Here is a 22304-nt window from a genome sequence, read left to right as displayed (position 1 = left end):
GTTTGCCACTTAGTCTCACTCAGAGCAGGCTCAGCTGCTGTTCCTGGTCTGTTTGGTACTTTCTCCCATTTTCCGCCTCCTTTCCCCTGTATCCGCTGTGAGTACTTTCGTTTTGTGAAACTGCTGTTTCTTAATGCTCTACTGAATTCCATCCAATGGTTATAAAAAAAAGGGAAGGGCATCGGCAGTGGTGGTTCTAGACACATTTTACTGTGGGGGCCAAGGTGGGGCCAGTGTTTAATCAGAGGGGCACATTAAAAAACGGAAACAAATGATATTTAAATATTAAATACTATAATTTGGCTCTACATTAAAATCATGCAAAGTTGTTTTTCTACATAAAGAGTTTCAATTGAAACAATGAGGTAGGGCCATCAAAAATTAGAAATTAAATACAGTAGGACAATGCTGCAAAAGGTGGGCATGGACCCCTGAAAAAAAAAAAGATATATATTTTGACTGGTACTGTATATATATTATTCAGTCAGGGCCACAGGGGGGGGGGGGGCAGGTACATTTTTACAGGGCCCCTGGCCCCTGTAGGCCCCGTGTAGAACCGCCACTGGGCATCGGGCATCTCTATGGACAAGAGGCAGTTCTGGGGAAAAATTTGAACCAAGTTCCTTAGTCATCAGGGACTATAAAACGTGCTGTTTTATGCTGTGTTTTTTTATTGCTGCCAAATAATGAAACCTTGCAGCATTGTAGATCATAAACATTTACTGTGAACGTCTGTGTCAATACATCATCAACTGTCAACTGCCATAATACAAGTCATATACCATATAGCCAACATGTCAACAATTAATATTTCTATTATTTTGCACCAAAAAACAACTAAAATAACTAAAGTTAAATGATAACCATAGACAAATCATTTTACAAACCAACCAAAGACAAACCATATAGCCTGCAACATTTTCACAAGGTGTATTTTTATTTTCATTCATCCATCACTTTGCACCATTGCAAAAGATCGCAGGCCTGTGTCTTATCTGAGCTGAACGGTGGGCGTTCTTTAATGCTGCTCAGAAAGGATAACATTCAAAGAGTGAGCCTATTGAGCCTCGCTGTTATCTCAAGGGTTAGGCCCATGACACACGTAGATGTTCTACAAACACAAATGGGAAATCATTACATTGAATCAATTTCATTAATACAACAGGCAGGTTCTGAGTGCCATCTGATTAGGAAGAAAATCGAGATTTTCTGGCAGCTCGTTTCACCCCAGCACAATCATAACTTGAGGCAAGTGCATTTCCAGGAAATTAGTATCTATGCATTCAGTTATGTAGCTGACATACTGTTCCAGTTGGCCTACAATGTATAATCTTTTCTGGTTACAATGGAGTCAAAAGTCACTTTGAGATCTTTACCGGAGCATTGTTTTTTTAAAACCTTCAACAGAACAATTAAGCCATAAACAACAATACATTTGCAAACACACAATTTACAACAATGTTACTTATAATGTAATGTCAAAGTTATATCTTCAAATACCTAATTGTATGCATAATGTGTTGGTTCCCTAGTTAAGTCTGCACCATTCTGTGTTGAAACAAACGTAACTTTCGAATTACGGCAACGAATCACTTTACGACAATCTGCCCCCTTATAAAACCGTAGCATTTGCCTGTTTACAATCAGGTTAGCTAGTTATCTAGGGGCAGTGCTTGCACTTTTACAGTCCATTTAAATACAATGGGTATAGCAGATGAAACTGACAGGACTCTGTTTGTTGGAAATTTGGATCAAAAAGTGACGGAGGAACTCTTGTTCGAGTTGTTTTTACAGGTAACAATAGAAGAGGTTGCTAGTGCTAGTACTAGCTATCAAGCTTGCTAAACGTTTGCTAGCTCCTTCGTCTAGGTAGCTAATGCAGTTAGCTAACGTACACAGACAATTTCTGGAGCTTGCAAGCTAACATTCGCTAAAGAGCCAACCTTTGATGCTAGCAAGGCAGTGATATTCAAGCAACTAACGAGCTCACTAAAGCTACTACACTATCCTACCCAACCTTAGTGTATGTTAGTTAGGATAGTCTAATGTGATCTATGCTGGTCGACATAACGTTCTCTGTGAGCAGGCTGGACCGCTTATCAAAGTGAAGATACCAAAGGACAACGATGGAAAACAGAAGTCCTTCGGGTTTGCTGTCTTCAAGCACGAAGAATCTGCACCATATGGCATGAACCTACTCAACGGAACCTCGCTTTTCGGAAGAACTCTAAAAGTACAATTCAGAGCAGGTAACCTTGTCTAGATTACACAAGTAAAACTGACATTGAAGTTGCTAGAGACATCAAGCTAAGTGTGCACTGACGAGATATTATCCATAGCCTGCTTGATTATCTGCCTTATGTAGGTAGATGGCTACTTAATGTAATATTTAATTTTAATATTTTGTACATTATTCACAGGGAGCACACATATAAACAGTCCTGAGAACTCGCAAAATTCAAGCCCAGTCAACACTCTCAATCTGCATGGGGCCAGGTGAGATTTCTTTCATTCACTCAACCCATCAACTAGCTGTGGTGTATCAAACCATACCATCTTTACTTGCAATACAATCCTCATAAACTGCTTGGCAATAGTAAAATGGGGTGTAACTGTAGTATTTTTTCATTTGGTGACATTGAAACCACTTAGTACCAGCTGAGGAGGAACTACTGGTGTACATTTATTTTGAACATACTGATGCAAGAAATTAATGTCAACAATTCTGGACATGGTGGGTGAGAACATTGTTGGTGCAGAAACTGATTATTCGGTCTATGTCATCAGATACAACAAGTCTCCTGACCAGATGGGACCTCCACTGTTTTCACCCCTTCAACACCAGCAGAGATCATTCTCCTCTCCTGAAAGTCTGCAGAGACATGTCATGGTAAACCTTCTTGGGGTTACATTTGGACTACCATTTACACTTTAGCACAGTAACATTATCTGGCAGTATTTGTGTGGTGTACGTGCAGGAGTCCTGTCGGCCTGTAAACCCAGGAGTCTCATGTCCTCCACAGATGAACAACATGTGGCAGCTCCAGATGCAGCAGCTCCAGCAGCTGAATGGAGGCTTCTCCGGTCTTCTGCCCCAGCCGTCCCCGCAGCAGCATGTAAGTCGTGGTGGGAATGGAGGTGTCTCACGGCAGCAGGACGACCCACCCCAGAGGGGCCACAGGCAGTCTTACCAGCAGAACAGTGGCAGCCACAGCAGCAGAGACCAGCACTATCCAGGCTCTGAAGATTCTGGAGCGGGCTCCAACCGCCACCACCGCACCCAGCGGAACGACCATTACCAGCACGATGAGCGGGGTGGCAACCGCAGCAGAAACCACCAGGACAGGAGGAAGGAAGAGTCCAGGGACGGTCGTTGGAGACGATACTAAAGCATTATGGGATTTTTTTATTTTTTAAAGAATATTTTAAAATATTTTTTTAATACATGATTTGCCTCCATGGCACACACCTTTTTAGAAACACAGCTATGGATTGTTACTGGGGAAACGAGATTCAATGAAATTCTCAGGAGGAAGAAACACACACACACAATCTTTTAATTGGTTGTACAATTTTGTATAATTCTTTCATTGTAAAAGTGTATGCGGGATTGTGTTCAATATATAAAAAAAGACAGGTGGAATTTGATAATTGACGGTTCATATTGACATATGTTCATCTTTGATACGAAAAAGGTTTTAGACTATTTTCAAGTGAAAGTAATTACTCTTATGCATTTATTGGGAATGTGCTTTTTATTTCTAGTAGTTTTTGTAATTGCAAAAAAAACTGTAGTCTGTCGTAGAATATTGTGTATATTTCCTTTGCCATTGAATGGTGCTCCAATGTTCTTCCTCAGGAATTAGAAAGTAAGATGTTATAACTAATTTACACCAGCAACCCTTCCTGTGGCAATAGGCTGAAGTAATTGAAATGATCAAATCAAATCTCCTTTTTTTCTAAATGTTTCAAATCAAATGTTTTTAAAGTAATGCCATGTACTTTTTCATTTTTAGTATATTCTACAACTGCAAAATTCCTGTCACAGTCCATGAACATCTGGAATAAAATATTCCTCAATCCTAATTGTAATTTGATTGTGTTCAAAGTAAATAACTATATTACAGGTCACAATTGCTGATTAATGCAGGACAAGCTCTAAAATCAGGACCAGCTCCACAACTGTAATCTGTTTAAGCTACAAACATGCCCGCCCTGTCTGTCTTTGCTAAAAATGGAGCAGGTGAAACCAATATGCTTGAAGAGTGGGGTTATGCAGTAATCTGCAGGTGGCGCCACACACACCACTTTATTGAATCAATTAACATGACATATATAACCAGGCCACTCGATGAAGGGCCACTTAATGTAAATACACTTTTCTATGAATAATGAATGTGCAGTTGAGTTTTCACAATGTCTCACATCACGCAAGCTGCAAGTTGTCCAGGTTGCAGGCATGTTGAACATCTTGCTGAAGACTACAACTTCCCAGTAACCAAGTGTGTATTTGACATGAATGTTTCGGATGTGACTGAAACTTATTGTTCATGTGACAGATTGAGTTCAACCCTGGTCAGTTTTCCTATTTAGGCTTTGAATATCATGTTACAATTAGAGGGCTCTGCTGCGATGCCCCCGTCGCTCGTGGACGCAGGGTGCATACAACAGAGCGACTGACAAAATCCTTTAACGTCCAAGATGAGGTCATAATCTACCCTTCCGAAAGTGCTTAGGCTGCTAATAACGGTTCTCGGTGTGCATCAACATGTACAATCCCCAATGATGCTCCCGGGTCCAAAAGTGGAGATGTATTTGCACCCACTGCACTAAACTCTTTGTCTTACCTATAATTTGACGTGTGTCAGATTCCACCCTGGTGCTCAAGAGCTTCTAATGAAGAGTATCCTCGGTGTGGTGTCCCTGAGCCGCTGTACTGGGAAGGCCATTACAGCTTGCGCTGGCTGTGGCATAACTGTTTTAATTGGTTGATCTGCTTGGCGTCTCCAGCTCCAAGAGCGGGCGGATTAGAAGGGCCACTCGGTGGTCCGCTCCCGTGTGGACTTATATAGAAGCGGCAGCCACAGAATGAGCCACCGAACACCCAAGCTACCCCCCCCCCCCCTCTCCCACCTCACCCCACACCCTTTCCCACTCCCCGGTCCCTTTTCCCTCTGCCGGTTTCCACCACCGCACTTTCCCTCCTCCTCTTAAGCGTGCTTCCATTGCCCTCCCCAGATCCTTGCACTCAGGTTGCAGGGTTCATCGGTGCCAGAGTGCCCCCCCCCAACCCTGTCACGTCGTTGTCCCCCCCTCCCCCTCCCCTCCCCAGCCCTGTTAAGAGACAGCAGCAGAAGTGACAGCAGGCCCTCATGTGCAGTTGTTCTCATCTTGTCTTTGATCAAGCCATCAAACCCAAAAGAGCTTGAGCTTTCCCATGCAGAGCTCCATATTTCCTCCCCCATAATCCTTTGTACTTTGAACGTGGCGGCCTCAATCTCCCACCAAAGTTATATTTACCTCCACAGCTTCTGAGGATGATAATCATTTCTTCACAGGCTGCCATTTCAAAGTTTAAATTTGACACTGTTCTCTTTGAGGTTACCACTGTGGTCCGGTCAGAAACAACCCTTCTGAAATGAACAGCAAGTGATTGTTTAGTTCATAAATGATTTTCTTTAATGTATTAGGTATAATGTAATTGCATTTTACTTTTGTTGTTTATTATTATACTTTCAATTACTTTGAAGATTAAGATTATGTCAAACTGTAAAAAAAGTTTTGTAAAACACAAACATCGTGTATGTTCCCGTATTTAAGATAAATAAAGTACTGCAAGGCAGTAATTTGAGTGATTCCCCCAAGAGTTCATTTTAAAACGTCTGAAAGGACTGAGGACGGCCTTTGGTAAAGACAGAATTGACGAAATATGTTTGTGAACGCCTAGAAAAGGAAGTCTTTTTGCAACACGAAACGTGACACATGGCAAAATCCGTTTATGTATTTATTTTTTACATATTTCGTTCCCACAAATTATTCATTTTCAAATCTAATTCTTAATTTGTCATCTGTCCAATAATCAAGGATCGAGGTTTCTAACACGAATGTGGACAAAAATATTTTATCACCTTTTATGCTCTAGGCAGCTGCCTCAAATTATTGTTATTATAACATTTGAAGGGTCTCTTTGGTACATAGACAGCCGTCTGTTCGCCTATGCCTATGCCAATGCCAATTCCGTTAAATGAAAGTCTAGGAAGTCCATTTTATAGGCTACCAAAATTAGAGCAATTGTTCCAATTTATAAAAGGAAAACCGTTTGTTATCCTTACATTTCACTAAGAAATAAAACGTAGGCCTATTATAAACTTGATAAGGCTTGAAGCATTTCATTAGATCAACACAGCCTTTCTTCCCTTTAATTTCGAAATAGAGATTTATTGTAAATTCAGACGGTAATCTACATTTTACGATAGCATTTACCAGGTAGCTAATTTGAAGAATGGTGAACAATTTATGTTGGTCTTATAGGCCTAATGAATGAGAAATTATATTGGTCTAAATGATAACAAACTTGTGAATTACATCAATTAGCAATAAAGACGCTAGGCTACTTGCATGCTACTTTGATGAAAAATAGAGTTTGTTTCTGAATTTATCAAAAAGAAAGAAAGAAAAGATAGAGAAAAACAAGTTTAATTCGTTCTTTGACTCTTCATTTTCACCAGAAAGCCACATGTCGGTTGCGGCTAAAATACACAAATGAATTATCGTGTAAATAACAACAATAACAATCATAAGAATATGACCTAGATTATATTTGTAACAACAGGAACAACAACATTGCAGTTAATGCTTATAGCATATATTAATTAGGCTATTGTAACATAGCCTACTAGGCCTACTTCTTCTAGGCTATTTCTAATAATCTCATGTCAATACAATTTATAAAATACCGTGTTAATTGGCTTCATGATCATAAATTTCAATCCGAATCATTCATATTCATGCAAATTAGCCTATCCATGCATAGGCTAGGCTACTTTTGAAGTTTTTGAATAGTCTAATTAGCGTTGTTTCTGTATGACCGGTAGCCTACGTTCTCGGTTCCAACAGACGAACTTAGCCTAAGTCAAATTACTTTTTGGAGAAATAGGCCTATATTGCCGCCACTGTTTGTCGGTGAATATGCAAAATAATTGTTAACAAATTTTGCTATTCTCCTCAAACCTCAATAAAACCAGTAGTAGCCTGTCTTTCTAGTTTATAGGCCCGTAATGGTTATGAATCAATATAATTCAAAATTAAATAACGTCTACCTTTTTCATATTAAAGCCTATTAGGCTATTTATAGCCTATATTCTGAAACAAAGTTACACAGATCATAGTTAAATTATTGTAATTATGCATAAGAGTTGTAAACTTTCTGAACTCTCGTGCAAGCTATGTAAGCTTTTTCAGTTCCCTGTACACCCAATTAGGAAGGACACTGGAGAGAGACCGGTTCGGGTAGAAAAGGGGTGGGGTGGGAGGCGGGTGGATGAGTAGGTGTGTGTGTTTGTGAGTGAGTGAGAGACAGACAGAGGGACAGAGAGCGAGAGAAAGAGAGAGAGACGTTGATTGACACGTGGAGTGTTCTGGGATGGACCGAGTAAGATGTGTATGAGGAGATCGTTTATATAGCGGTGGGTGCGGGCACATTGTAGTCACTTCATTAATAGCCTCTCTCCGAGCACTCTGTAGTAGCACGGCTCAATTTGAAGGGCTACCGCTTTTTTAGAAGAAGTGCGTTTCTGTAAAACGGAAGAGCAAGATTATTTACAAAAATATGCAAATTTAAGACGATTGTGCTTCTGTGTCTTCTTCTGAAGTAGAACCCGGTTTCATTTTTTTCCATACCATTAGCCTAAAGTTGACGGCTTTTTAACTTGGTGAGAGAAAAAACATTCAGCAGAGATCATGCACTGTCAAGCCGAGTTGAGACTGTCCTCCCCCGGCCAGCTGAAAGCAGCCAGACGGCGCTACAAGACGTTCATGATTGACGAAATACTTTCCAAGGAAACTTGTGATTATTTCGAGAAACTTTCTCTGTACTCCGTATGCCCGTCTCTGATCGTGCGGCCAAAACCTCTACATTCGTGTTCGGGTAAGTGGATGATATAAGTGTTTCAAAGAAACTTTGGCAATAGCTGTAGACCTGCAGGTGCTGTTCTTCAACGATAAAATAATAAGCCTATGACTAAGCTTGTGCATTTAATACTTTGCATTTCGAAGTTGTTATAGGCTAAAACTGAGAACTTTGAAAATTGAGAACAAACTGCTTAAAATGTCACATCCAAAGAAACCTAACCAGTACTAACGTATGGTATTAGCCTACCACTAACGTGTACAATCATTAAGGGAAATGTCGCCTATACATTAGGTATGGTTGGTCAGCCTATACATACAAGGACAGGTGTTTTTATCAATGCAATTTCTCTTCAAATAGGTTATCAATTGAGTAATTAAATGGTAGATTCCATATTGAATAGGCCTATTGTAGGTAATGGACCACGTGCGTCCATTATTCATTGACTGTCCTAAGCTGACAATTTTTATGCTGCAAAGTCGAAATTTCGAAGGTTTATTTAATAGCCTATTTATTAAATTAATTATGATCTTGTATAATACATTTGCAATTGTAAAATAGGCCTAAAATAATTTCCGAACGCATTACAGGTTTTTTTGGGATTATAATATATTTGGTTCATGTGAAGAATGAACTGCGTTTGCATAGTTTGCTGTAGTCAGGTGTCAAGACTGCGGCATTCTTCATCAACAACAGACCGTTACATCTTTCCCAGATAGTCATCTTAAGCCAAACTCAAATAGGCCGATACAATTTTGCAACACTTGCTGTGTAGAAGATACAATCCGAAAATACTCCCAACTAGTTCACATTTCCACGTGCTTAAATGCACATCATCAGCTTCACCTGCCTTCCCATTCAAATTACTTTTTGTGCCCAAATGCCAGACCCATGACCTGTTCAAGAATACTGCACCAAAGCAGCCTTAAAGGTGTAAGATAAGGAACACGTCCTCATCAGCCACAAGCCATGTCAAATAACAGACTTCCATAGAAGACAAGACACTATCTCAGGAACACTTTCGCTTTACAGCACCAGTTGTGATCACTTCAAACAGTTGACCTTAAACATAATGTAGTTCAAAATACTTCCTAGCCGTAACCTGTAACCACTAGTCCACTTGTTCTCATTCATAAGGATTAATGTGACCGTTGTGCTAAACCCATAGGCTTTCACTAATGAGTTTGGCCGCTACTGCCCTATATTAGCAGAAGCATGAGTAATGCAGTCTGGTAGGTCACTCACTCTCGCTTCTGGTTTGTAAGAAAGACAAGGTTCAGTGAAGGGCAAAGGTCGGCTAATGTCATCATTGATTGGCATATCCGTGGGTGGTTCCAGATCCATTAAGCCCGTGGGTGAAGAACAGAAATGTATTCTTTGGAAAAAACATAGAACACCAAATCAAACTGATTATTTCAGTAACATTCACAGAATGTTCTAGGCTTACTCCATGGTAGATTTTTCTATATCATCTATCCGTTTTTAGTCTTAAACAAATGGTTGCGACTCACTGATTCATTTTTCTTATTTGCAGCCCGTTGTTAGAGGCTATAAAGTCAATGACAAAATGACTTACTGATGAGCTCTAATTACAGGAAAACAACAACGTAATTTCCCCATAAAACCAGTTGGCGTGACATGTTTCTCTCCCTCAAACGAAAGATTCTTAATGGATTCTTAATTGGATATCCAAACATTGAGACCGTGACACACTCAAGTAATCATTATGATAATTGCTCCGAACTGAAATAATAGTCGCCGCGATCTGATGATGACAGCGATAGAGGGATGAAAATAGAGGGAAGGATCTTCTCATCTATCTGATGCTGGGGGGGATTTTGGCAGCCCCTTGTCGCATGGATAGAGTAACCGGCCCACATATCACGACCCCGCGCCCCCGACTTATTTGTAGCTGAGGGGGTGTGAGACATTGTATAGTCCAGCACTTCAATAGCTCGTAACGCTCAATATAGAAGCTGGCAGACGTATAGGCCCAGGGCCAGGGAAAGGCCATTGGCCCCTGTGGTCCCCATCAGCAGTGAAAGTTGCGTCTGTTCTCGCACAGTGGAACTGCCATAGCCGGGCTTCACCAGTAGAGGTGGCTGTAAGACAATGGTGCCAGGCTGGATGTGGGCACTTGGAAATGCCAAGCAGTCTGTTTGTTTGTTTTCTGGTAAGGGGGACTGTAAACATCTGGAAGACAAAGTGTGGTCTTGTTCCTCCGGCGGAATCGCCGTGACGATCTTCTCTCCCACCGATCCTTCTATGTTACTTTCCACCTTGTTTGGTTTTTCTGACGGAACGTTTACCCGGGCAAAACCAAATACCCTCATGACAGACACATTGTATGCAGTAAAACCGGTAGATGAGCGAGCAGTTTATTCCCCTATCTTTCTTCCTCCTTACCTTATTAGAAATACGATGGCGTTCAACAGACGCAGTCAGACCTGACCTGGAGCACATCATTACCTCGCTGTTGGGAGCCAGTGAACAGTGTAATGGCAGGTTACAATATTTCATTTGGAGCCTCGTCTCTCAGCGGAACCCAGGGCAAGGCTTTTAGTGGCATTTCGGGAAGGAGGTGAGAGAGATAAAGATCAACTGTGGCGTAATCTCACATGACAGGCCGATGATAAACGGCCAAATAGGAGGGTGTGCGCCCCCAAGGGGTCCGAGGCACTACAGCCCACGTCTTGTGCCCCGGCTGAGGTCCTGGAGAAGAAAGATCCAGGAGAAGAAGGGTTTTCATCCCATCTGAAGGGGCCATTCACTGCCGACAATAAGACCTGCCTCTCAGTATCTGTCCAGGAGTGCCCTTGTGTCTGTGTCAGCATGCACGCTACATGGGTAACACGCGCACACACACACACACACACATACACAGGCACAGTTGCACACATCCATCTGCAGGCACACGCACGTACACGTGTACACACATACACCAGCACACATCGACATGCATGTAGAAACATACACATGCACACAGGCATGCACAAACGCATGCACACAGGCATGCACAAACGCATGCACACCTTCTCAGTCTGTCCATGCTATCAACCACCATCATAGTCTTGCTCTTTGCAGTCTACAGATCAGTCTTGCATTACATTTAGCCTTGGGCTGTTTGTGAAGAGCAATGGAACGTTCACAAGATCGTGTTTCATGTTAAAATACTTAGATAACGTTTACTGTTCAGATAATGTAATGCCTTCTGATAGACATACAGGTACAGGTTGCCAGTAAGCATGGGAAAATTGTCCTACAACACAACAACAGAGCATTCCTGAAAACCCAGTAAAATGAATGTAATCCGAAACGAGATTACTCTGCGTTTAACTGCTTCAATCTGTCAAGAGATGGTGAATGACTCCTATTAAAGGAGGGAGTGTTAAGGCCAACTATGAAGCAATATTCTGTGTTGCCCTTCCCACCCCTGAAGTGCAGCTATGCAGGTACTGTATGGCCTGATGATTGTTGAGTGAAAAAAACGTTACCTCGCTAATTGAACACTTCTCAACCTGTCAACACAGGATATACCCAAAACACAATGAAGATGAATTCACTCATTGGCTGCCAAGTTTGGAATAATAACGCTTAGAATACTCAATGGCTCAAGTGGATTATCAGAAAATTCTAAAAGGTGTATTTGTAAAGAATTCCAGATGACTGTAAACAGCTCATGGCTGAATGTATTTATGAGTTGGTGAGTGTTTTAAAATACGAACAAGTCGATTCCAAACTTTTGTTGTCACTGATAATCACATGATCAATACCATTGGCTTCAAATGGAAATAAATAAATAAATAATTGAATGGAACGTGGAACAAATGCTAACAGCCCATTCTTGATCTATTCTTAGCGAGAGCTCTTCTGTAATGACTACCGTAGGCACTTGCATCGGTCCGGGCATTCCGATAGGACGTGTCAACAGTATCAGTGTGCTTTAGCATGGGGTCGGGTATGCCCTCTACTCTCTCTCAGCTACCCAAATGGTTTATTTGTAGACTATTGAGAGGGACATTGGCGCTTGGCAACAATGTGTCTGATCTTAACTCAGGAAGCCGTCTCAGTTGTCAGCGGAGTGGAAAGTCACCGGCGGTTCTGATGTCTCCCGTCTGACTAGCATCCAAAACCCCGGCTGTTTCTAGACCTCCAGAGAGTGTTTCTCAGCTCCGCCAATCACAGAAGGTTTCCCGGAGAATGTCAGGGAAACTGAGCTGTCTTTTCGCTTGATCGTTCTCTTGAGAAAATGAGACAAGAGGAATTGTTTACTTGCCGTCCTCATGTTGCTATATCCTGTATCCTATTTACTATATCCTTCCCACTAGCTATCGCTCGAGGGGAAAAATGTCAAACATTTCCACAAGAATCACAACACAACATAAGCAAACCAACAGGGATAAACACACAGTCAAAAATGGATGAGGATTAAAAGAGAAAGCTGTCAATGATATCCCAGAATGAAAACCTATATATAAACGCACATGTTTTCAGTTGATAAAGAGGGAACAGTGAAGAGAGGAAGAGAGCAGCAAGGAGGAAGAGGCTGTCATGTTCAGACTTGTCGCTGCAACAGCCAGAGGTGAAAGATTAGTGATGAGCTCAGCACCTTGAGATGATGTCATTCACTCTGAACGAGCAGCCCACGGCTGTCTTGCAGAGAAACGGATGGTAAGGGTCTGAATCTGTCTTGTTTGCACCCTCCTCCCTTCCCCCCACGACAGACACACACACACACACACTTTTTATGTTCCACTATCCCCCCTCCCCATTTAATCAACCGGCTGAACCCGAGTAAACTGACATGTGACTTCTCTCCTGAACACCATGGAAACCTTCTCTCCTGAACACCACGGAAATGGATGTCTGCCTGGTCATCCTCTCTGTTTGTGTGTACGTGCTGTGCAGTATGCGAGGGCTTTCAGTCCTTACCCCTGTTTCTGGGTCAGCGGTTGAGAGAAGTTCGACGGGTCGACCTGTCTGAGGAACACACACGGTGCTCTTCGCTTGTTCTGTGACAGCCTAATGTTTCCTATCTCGCTCTCCTATCTCTCAACCTCTATTCTAGGCCTCTACAGCACTGACTTCACTCCCCTGATCCTTATCAGACAGAGCCTGGTTTCTGAGTCATTTCCACTTCACTCGTAAATCATGGCATTGATTTTATATTTGAAGGCGTAAGGAGTTTTCAGGGCGATATAATGTTCATGTCGGAGGTTTCTGCTTGTCGTTGTCTCCAGTGTGTGGCTCCCTCCCATCCCCACCGCTCAGACAAGTGTTGCATTTTATTGATTCTGGCGTCTCGCTGCTTCTGTCTGCCTTGAGAAAGAGAGAATGAGAGAGAGAGAGAGAGATAGAGAGAGATAGAAAATGAGTGTGTGTGTGTGTGTGTGTTTTTTGTGTGCGAGTCAGAGACATCATTTATCCACCCCGGAAAAAATAATTATTCAATTGTAAGGTTCAGGGGAACCTTGTAAAACACACATTGCGTCATGTGGGTCATGACCAGCTTCATGAGAGAGGTCAAAAGGAAAACTCTTTTCATTCTAAAAACAGAGCAATTAAAAAAAAAACATGTCCAATATCATTATAAAGGAGATAGATAAATTCGCCATAGTACAGCTTAGCAGAAAACATAGAGAAGAACATTAATCCATATCCCAAGTTGTACAATTGTATTTATTGCTGTTTGAACCTACTGCCATTTTCTTTCTTTCTCCCTCTCTCTCTTTCTCTCTCAGGCTCCTCTTCGCTGCGTGCCTACCCCCTTCTGTCCGTCATCACACGGCAACCCCCCAACCTGCCGCCTCACCTCTCCCAGCCCACTTCCCCGGGCACCCGGGTGCCCCACTTGCCCCTGATCTCCCCCCAGCACCCCCGCACCTCCGAGCCCTCGCCCAGCCAGACCCCCGTCAGCATCAGCAGTGAGTCGGAGACGGAGCACAACGCCCCCCGCCTGAAGAAGCCTCGCCGCAGTCGCACCATTTTCACCGAGCTGCAGCTCATGGGCCTGGAGAAAAAGTTTCAGAAGCAGAAGTACCTCTCCACTCCTGATAGGTCAGTACCTCTCCACTCCTGATAGGTCAGTACATTTCCACTCCTGATAGGTCAGTACCTCTCCACTCCTGATAGGTCAGTACCTCTCCACTCCTGATAGGTCAGTACCTCTCCACTCCTGATAGGTCAGTATTTTCTCCACTCCTGATAGGTCAGTACCTCTCCACTCCTGATAGGTCAGTACATCTCCACTCCTGATAGGTCAGTACCTCTCCACTCCTGATCGGTCAGTGCTGGGGAGATCTCACTTTGGATTTGTGAAGTCCTGAGAGCCTCTCAGACAGTGATTAGACTTGGTGGATACTCTGATATTTTATGGCGTTTTCTGACTTCACAGTCAAGTTAGTGCATGCACAAAATTCTGTCAAATTAGCAGAAAATAAAAACACTGAGAAACATGCAACCGCACACTTTAACTTTGTATCATGCTGTTGATTTATGTTCTGGGAGAATGTCTAATGTGAAGCCGTCAAAGCCATGGCATTACCTCAACATTCTAGTCGAGACAAGAATAACTTTTTAACCCTCAGTTCTCGAACAGCAAAACGCCTCAACAAAGAAACACAGCCCTATTCAAGAAACCAGGGAGGAAAGCCAACACAAGCAAACAGCAATGTATTACATTGATTTACTGCCAATCATTTAATATATGTGCAGGTGTATATAAAATATATGTTGCTTTGTTCAATGAGATGAGGTAATATCCATGTTAATACCCATGTCTTAGGTTCCAGTCCCTAGGTCATATTTGGGACCTGACACATGGCCATAACACATTTTCCATTTTATTCCACGTTTAGATTTGGCCAACCAGCCATATTTCCATTATAACCCAAATTAATATTGAGTTGTAAACCTTAAACTTTCCCTTCCTTTCAAGCTACATGGATCCCTGTATACCTTACCAACAAATACAGACCCAAAGTCATGTTCTATTATAGGCACAAAATAAGACTACATTTTGTTACAGGAAAACTTTGTCATTTTCCTAAGGGATTTTGAATAACAGTCAAAATAAGGTTTGTGTTTAATGTAGTCTTCAAACAGCTTGCACATCTTGTTTCATAGGTTACTGTCTTTCCCCATTTGTTGAAGTTTGCAGTTAGTTAACTTTTTATCCCGGAACATTCCACGTGTCTGCTAGCTTTTCTCAACCCTGAGTTGATTCCGGTGCAATAGAAGAAAAACGAGTTTGTTGTCAGCTTTGTCTCTGCACATCCCAGCCATGGGAAAACCTCTGAGGCACAATGCAACAGTTCCTCACAACACTGTGGCTCAGGCTCTAGCCAATCACAAGCCAGGTTTGCATTCTGTGTTCAGTGCCTACGGCAGAATACAACAGAGGTGATATGGACAACCTCCAATCCCCCCCCCCCCCGGCCCTCCCCGGGCCTCAGCAACAAAAACCGAATCAGTCAAACGTCAGATTTCGGCACTCTGTACAGAACTAATTAAATCCCCAGCTGAAAGTAAAAAACACAAACAAAGAAAATCCCCTTTCAGACCCCACATCAGACGTGCGGCATGCTGCGCTGCTTGGTTTGTTATGATCCAAAGATAACTCCTGATGTTTTTTCTTTTCTTGCTTTCTTTCTTCTTGGCTCTGAGACTCTGTGGTCTACAGCTTAAGACAGGCTTTGTAGGTTAGAGCGACGGGACACAGAAAAGTCCCTGGAAAAACCACACCTCAGACTACAGACATGTAAATCATGTAAATCATTAAGAGGTAATGATTTGATGCATCCGTGATTATTGCAATCAGTGTCATGATGAAGTTGACAGACTTTTCAAGATGCAGAATCCCCGCAAAGCAGCTGGGCCGGACTCTGTCTCTCCTGCCACCCTTAAGCACTGCGCTGACCAGCTGTCTCCGGTGTTCACCTACATCTTTAACACCTCCCTGGAGACATGCCATGTGCCAGCCTGTCTCAAGTCCTCCACCATCATCCCTGTGCCCAAAAGGCCAAGGCCAACAGGACTCAATGACTACAGACCCGTCGCCCTGACCTCTGTGGTAATGAAGTCTTTTGAGCGCCTTGTGATGGCACACCTCAAATCCATCACAGGCCCTTTACTGGACCCACTGCAGTTTGCCTACAGAGCCAACAGATCTGTGGATGACGCCGTTAACATGGCCCTCCACTTCACCCTGCAGCACCTGGACACCCCAGCATCCTACGCCAGGATCCTGTTTGTGGATTTCAGCTCTGCCTTCAACACCATCATCCCCGCCCTGCTTCAGGACAAGCTCTCCCAGCTGAACGTGCCTGACTCCACCTGCAGGTGGATCACAGACTTCCTGTCTGACAGGAAGCAGTGCGTTAAGCTGGGAACACAAGTCTCTGACTCCCGGTCCATCAGCACCGGATCTCCTCAGGGCTGCGTCCTCTCCCCTCTGCTCTTCTCCCTGTACACCAACAGCTGCACCTCCAGTCATCCGTCTGTCAAACTTCTGAAGTTTGCGGACGACACCACCCTCATTGGGCTCATCTCTGACGGGGATGAGTCTGACTATAGGTGGGAAGCTGACAACCTGGTGACCTGGTGTAGCCAGAACAACTTAGAGCTCAATGCTCTTAAGACAGTGGAGATGGTTGTGGACTTCAGGAAGAATACAGCCCCACTCACCCCCATCACCCTGTGTGACTCCCCAGTCAACACTGTGGAGTCCTTCCACTTCCTGGGCACTATCCTCTCCCAGGACCTCAAGTGGGAACTGAACATCAGCTCCCTCACCAAGAAAGCACAACAGAGGATGTACTTCCTACGGCAGCTGAATAAATTCAACCTGCCAAAGACAATGATGGTGCACTTCTACACAGCCATCATTGAGTCCATCCTCACCTCTTCCATCACCATCTGGTACGCTGCTGCCACTGCCAAGGACAAGAGCAGACTGCAGCGTATCATCTGCACTGCTGAGAAGGTGATCGGCTGCAATCTGCCTACCCTCGAGGACCTGCACACCTCGAGGACCCTGAGGCGTGTGAGGAAGATTGTGGCCGACCCCTCCCACCCTGGTCACTCCCTGTTCCAGCTACTCCCCTCTGGCAGAAGGCTGCGGTCCATCAGGACCAAAACCTCACGCCATAAGAACAGTTTCTTTCCATCTGCTACTGGCCTCTTCAACAAGGCCAAGGACTCCCATTGACATTCATTCACTTATTTAACTATTATAAGTCCATCTAATGGCAATTCAGTATGCATAAGCCACCTTATCTCAGTATCCGATTGCACTATGTTGACCACTCACGCTGCTCATTCTATTCTTATTTTTATATATATTTTATTTTATATGTAAATTGTTGTATTCTTAGATTGTTTAGTTCTTAGAAATAATTAAACTTTTGTACTTTTACTTAATTTAAGATTTGTATATGTTTAGTGTTTTGCACCTCCCTGCCACAGTAAATTCTGTGTTTGTATAACATACATGGCGAATAAACCGAATTCTGATTCTGATTCTTCTGATGATAATCATGTCATTAGAAAACAAGATGCAACCCCCTCTTCTGGTGCACGTTAGAGAGCTGAACAGCAGGGCATAAGCAGTTGGAGAGTTCGTCTCTCCCCCACGGCTGACAGTGTAAGTGTGTGGTTTCCCTTCAAAGAGGACTAATGACCACAAATAGCTGAGGTGCTTTCCTCTGCTGCAATTACTTTCCTCGCCTCCAGTCCTTTCGGCTGGGCGGTTTTGACTAAGGTGATGGACAGCTTGATTGCCTTGGCCAGTATTTTTGTTTAAATTAATGTTTTAATTTTTTTATACGGGTTCACAAACACACACTTGATCTTTGCTGTAGCCATGCTGCTGTATATTATTGACTCCCATCATTTTGTGGTGGAGAGAGAGAGAGGAGAGAATGCATGATGGTAAAAGTAAGAGATCAGAGATTAGGCTGGTGGCTCGGTGGTAATCTGGTCATTTCTATCAGATCTCTCTTTCGGTCTACTTCAAATGGACGGCACAACCCCACTGGGTGGCTGCAGGGAGGCAGGGAGGGAGGAAATCCACCCTGTCTGACTGGAAAGGTCTTTGAAGGGGAAGATGTGGTGGAAATCCTATTTCAAAAGCCCGATAAACCCACCTACCCCTCCTCTTCTCCCTCCCCTTTCCTTATACGGCCCCTATCCCTCGAAATCGAACGCCCCCACCCTACCAACCCCCCAAACCCCGCCTGCTTCTTCCTGCAATATCCTGTTACACACGCCGACCAATAGCCTGATTAGTCACGGAGGGGTGCACATGGGATGGAAGTGTCCAGGATTCTACTTAGCCCCTCAGAACCCACTGCACAGCTACAGAGGATATGTGTGGATAACTGACCCCAGTGCAGATATCCACTGAGACCTACCTTTAGAGGCAGTGTGTGACTGAGCGTTCTGTCCATGTTACTGCTTTGAAGCACCGCCCCCAGTTACAGGTTATGGTTAGCTATGACACAAGCGCTTGCGAAGTATTATCACAGTATGTTCTTGGCAGGTAGTTCAGACACTGTATGTGGTTGAGCAATTATCAACCGGTAATTCTTTACGCAAGCGGATGCGCCTTGTCATTCTGGTTTGGTTTCATAGTCCAGCAAAACAAGTTAACAATGGATTGTCAATGTTTGTGTAGTGTATATTGTACTGTGTGCTGAAAGGGACGAAAGTGACACCACTATAAATGCTAAACCGCTTTTTCTTGTCTTGGTTTTCCTCTAGACTGGACCTGGCCCAGTCTCTTGGCCTCACACAGCTTCAGGTGAAGACCTGGTACCAAAACAGACGCATGAAGTGGAAGAAAATGGTGAGAGGAAGCCTGAGTTCCCTAAAGCTACGTAACCCCAGCAGGGTCATACTGGGGGGCGGGGCCGGTCAGGGTTTGACTGATGTCTAGGGAGAGGAGACACCCGACGCTGGTGTTAGTGGGGTCAGCAGCTTAGAGAACACGAAAAGATCTTTCAAATCGTTAACTCTGGAGATTCATGAGTGCACACGGAGCACCGAAGACTCTTCTGTCTTCCCTTAATGACTGTAATAACCGGGCTCTGCCTTTGACCGCTAACGGCATTCATCACTGCTGAGTCCACAGACTGACTGTCACTGTGTGGGTTTGTCCCCCCAGGTGCTGAAAGGAGGCCACGAGGCCCCAACCAAGCCTAAAGGAAGGCCCAAAAAGAACTCCATCCCCACGACGGAGGAGATCGAAGCCGAGGAGCGGCTAGCCAGGCTGGCGGAGGAGGACCGAATGAGGAGGGCGGCGGAGGACGCGCTGACGCACAGGGACGCCCCTCAGTCAGAGCCCCAGGACCTCAGCGCCATCGCCGGGCACACAGAGCTCGACAGCCGGAGCGAGGGAGGCCCACGGGACCAGCCCCAACCGATGCAGGCAGACTCCCACGCTGCCAGCTAGATGAGACAGGTGCTGGAACAGCCAAAGACTAATGTCACATGGAGAACAGAAGCGCTTAGTGCCTCAGGATCGCTGAAAAAAAAAACGAAAAAAAAGGTAGTCATGTTTGGACTTTGACTGGAATAGGTGACTTTATTCAAAAGCAGTAGCTCAAATGGTTTAGTCATATAACATTTGACGTGTTGGAACTGTTAGAGACACAGCACAGGCATTTACTTTAGAAATACACACAGACAATACGCAGCCTAGTGTTCTTCTGTTGAGCACTGTGTTCCCTGTGCTTAGTTTTGTGACTACACTTTTACACTGTGCTCTCACTTAGAATTCCCTCATGTTCAATGATATCCAGTCTGCCTTATGTATTAAACTGTCGCTGTATATGTAAGTTGCACAATAAGTTTTAAAATATTGTGCCTACGAATACACATACATATGTATCTGTATATTCAAACATGAAATGACCACACTGGTCTTGGTGCCTTGTTGTTTCCATGGACGAAGACTACAGCAAATGTAATATGCAAACATTTATGTAAAGTATTTGACACGTTTCTCACTGAAGAGCTTTGTTTTAGAGTCGTAAGTGTGATATAGCTTGGTAAATAATTATGGAGAGCACTGAGATAAAGTCTGTGTGGAGGTATAGCTGCTCTAGATATGTTTTTGGTGGTTAATACCACAATACTTCAATGTTTTTTCATTTGCAAAATTTCCAAAAAGATATGTTTCCATTATTTGAGGTGGATTGACATATGTATGTATGTGTGTCAAACTAATGCACTGTAATATAATGTAGAAATATTCTGTATAGTGAAATGTTAGATGGTATATAATGTAAAGTGTTCTATTTTCATTTTGGAAAAGAAATGGATTATATCTACAGTAATCCTTTCTATCTGTCTGTTCACGGGGTGGGCTGCTTTTAAGGCTATGAGGGAAGCCTCTTAAGCTGTCAGAGTCTCTGGGAATGAATAAATCACAGCCTTTGCCAAAGATATAGGGAAACTGCCAAACATTTAAAATCTTTTAGAGATGTTTTTAGCCCGCAGGCCTTTCATGAGTAACTCATGCCTAAAAGCTGACTTACTCACATAAAACTGTCTTCAACCTCATGTCAATTTATTTTCTTTACGCTGTGCAAGCCAGTTGTGTCCTTTAAAACGTTTTCTATTTGTGAGTTGTTTTCTAAGAATATATGAATCTATTTTTTTGTCGTAAACAATATTGCAGTATTTTTCTGATGTACAGAATGCTTGTTTACATAAGCTACGGAATTACTTTGGAGTGGAAAACACAAAGGTTGCTGGTTACTGTTCAGTTTAAAGTTTCCCATATACTGTATATTTTCCCATATACTGTAAATGTGTGTGTTTTTGTGTATTTAAATACATTTAATGCAATGTCAATCATTTACTAATTAAAATATTTCACATATCCAGATTTATACCTAGATAAATTTAATGTAATCAAATGCTCATTTTAATCTTAGACATAGAAGTGACATTACAAAGAACATGATAAAAATGCTTTCTTAGTTAAATAGAATAACCTTGGCTTAACCTAGAATAAATGGCTTAAATATTATATAATCGACCATTCAGTTACTAAAATGGCCACAGGCCTATAACAAAGTCTTGAACAGATTATCATAAATCATGCTGAAACGACAAAGCATTTTAAGTACACCCAACCAATCGTGACATTTATCATCATTGTTTTGTCAGCAAAAACCTGTTCTGTAGTCCGCCTAAAGACCCCTCTGTGACCCCAAGCTAGCTAGTTAGCTACACTGTCAAGTGTATTTTTAGTGCCTGACAGTGGACATGGATGAATTCAAAAGCTAACAGTATAGGTAAGCCCTGAGTGAGGAGCAGTGCACTCTGTAACGCCTTGTGTCAACATTCTGAGGATGCTTTGCATGAGTAGAGTACACAGAAGTACAAGCCACAGGGCTTGGAAACAGCCTCGAGGACAGGAAACAGTTTAAGAGGGGGCGCGATTTAGAAATTGCACAGGTCTGAGCGAGGTCAAGAGGGAGCTGATTGCTTTTGGGCTGTCTAGTTTGATTAGGCCTTGTGTTAGCACTGCATAGAATTAGCCTAGCATTAGCCTAGCATTAAGTCTAGCATAGTCTAGTCACTCATCAGTAACTTTAGCGCAAGAAAAGGCCTATGAAAGAGAATTCAGTGCTAGTACTTGACAATATCGAGCTGTAGGGCTGGATTAGGGGGCAACTAACTCAATGGGCCACAGGATTCAGAGACTCTATCCTCTTCCATATGCTAATATGGGATAGGGGAGAATTCCTTCTCCCCTGTTGGAGCAATTGAACTTGACAGCCCTCCTCACATCGTTTGACCCACACCCTAGAACACATTGAGCTAGTCAGATCAAAATGTACCTAAACTGTTAATATAAATAGGCTTTTGAACTAGGAAAGAAGTTAGGCCACTGAGTTACTCTGTTCCTTTTGCACACTTTGATTGTGGTTAAACTCCAAAGTGTTAGTATCAGTTGAACAGCTGTTTGGTGAACACACTTGCATTGAGATCGGTGTCCATATCAAACACGGAAAGAGTTCTTGTCCAAGTCATGTCACTGATTGTTTAGCGCTGGAGAAAACAGCACATTTCAAAGTTGGAGTCAGATATAATCATCAAGTTTATTCCCTGGAAACCTATCAAACAGTCATCCTTTCGTCACAAACAAACCCAACTGTCCTTT

The 22304-nt window shown here is 43.0% G+C and overlaps 2 protein-coding genes across 2 annotated transcripts; both read left to right on the top strand.

The window, feature by feature from the left end:
- Nucleotides 1–1601: 1601 nt before the first annotated feature.
- On the top strand, nucleotides 1602–4086 carry rbm7 (RNA binding motif protein 7). Its single transcript, XM_062473632.1, has 5 exons — nucleotides 1602–1794; nucleotides 2087–2249; nucleotides 2421–2496; nucleotides 2788–2890; nucleotides 3024–4086. Exons 1-5 carry the CDS (start codon nucleotides 1702–1704, stop codon nucleotides 3387–3389), a joined length of 801 nt encoding a protein of 266 aa, XP_062329616.1. The 5' UTR covers nucleotides 1602–1701; the 3' UTR covers nucleotides 3390–4086.
- Nucleotides 4087–7620: 3534 nt separating this feature from the next.
- barx2 (BARX homeobox 2) lies at nucleotides 7621–21071 on the top strand. Its single transcript, XM_062473312.1, has 4 exons — nucleotides 7621–8146; nucleotides 13870–14185; nucleotides 18890–18974; nucleotides 19293–21071. The coding sequence occupies exons 1-4, from the start codon at nucleotides 7960–7962 to the stop codon at nucleotides 19578–19580; spliced, it is 876 nt and encodes a 291-aa protein (XP_062329296.1). The 5' UTR covers nucleotides 7621–7959; the 3' UTR covers nucleotides 19581–21071.
- The last annotated feature ends 1233 nt before the right edge of the window (nucleotides 21072–22304 follow it).

Source organism: Osmerus eperlanus, chromosome 11, assembly GCF_963692335.1.
Source record: "Osmerus eperlanus chromosome 11, fOsmEpe2.1, whole genome shotgun sequence".
In the NCBI taxonomy this organism is placed as follows: Eukaryota; Metazoa; Chordata; class Actinopteri; order Osmeriformes; family Osmeridae; genus Osmerus; species Osmerus eperlanus.
This window is presented reverse-complemented; position numbering and strand designations above follow the sequence as displayed.

Bases quoted from the DNA above. Each gene is read 5' to 3' on its own strand.
- rbm7 (XM_062473632.1), top strand. From the start codon at position 1,702: ATGGGTATAGCAGATGAAACTGACAGGACTCTGTTTGTTGGAAATTTG. The intron at 2,250-2,420 runs GTAACCTTGTCT...CATTATTCACAG, and splicing joins AAAAGTACAATTCAGAGCAG to GGAGCACACATATAAACAGT. The intron at 2,497-2,787 runs GTGAGATTTCTT...CTATGTCATCAG, and splicing joins CTCAATCTGCATGGGGCCAG to ATACAACAAGTCTCCTGACC.
- barx2 (XM_062473312.1), top strand. From the start codon at position 7,960: ATGCACTGTCAAGCCGAGTTGAGACTGTCCTCCCCCGGCCAGCTGAAA. The intron at 14,186-18,889 runs GTCAGTACCTCT...GTTTTCCTCTAG, and splicing joins TACCTCTCCACTCCTGATAG to ACTGGACCTGGCCCAGTCTC. The intron at 18,975-19,292 runs GTGAGAGGAAGC...TTGTCCCCCCAG, and splicing joins GCATGAAGTGGAAGAAAATG to GTGCTGAAAGGAGGCCACGA.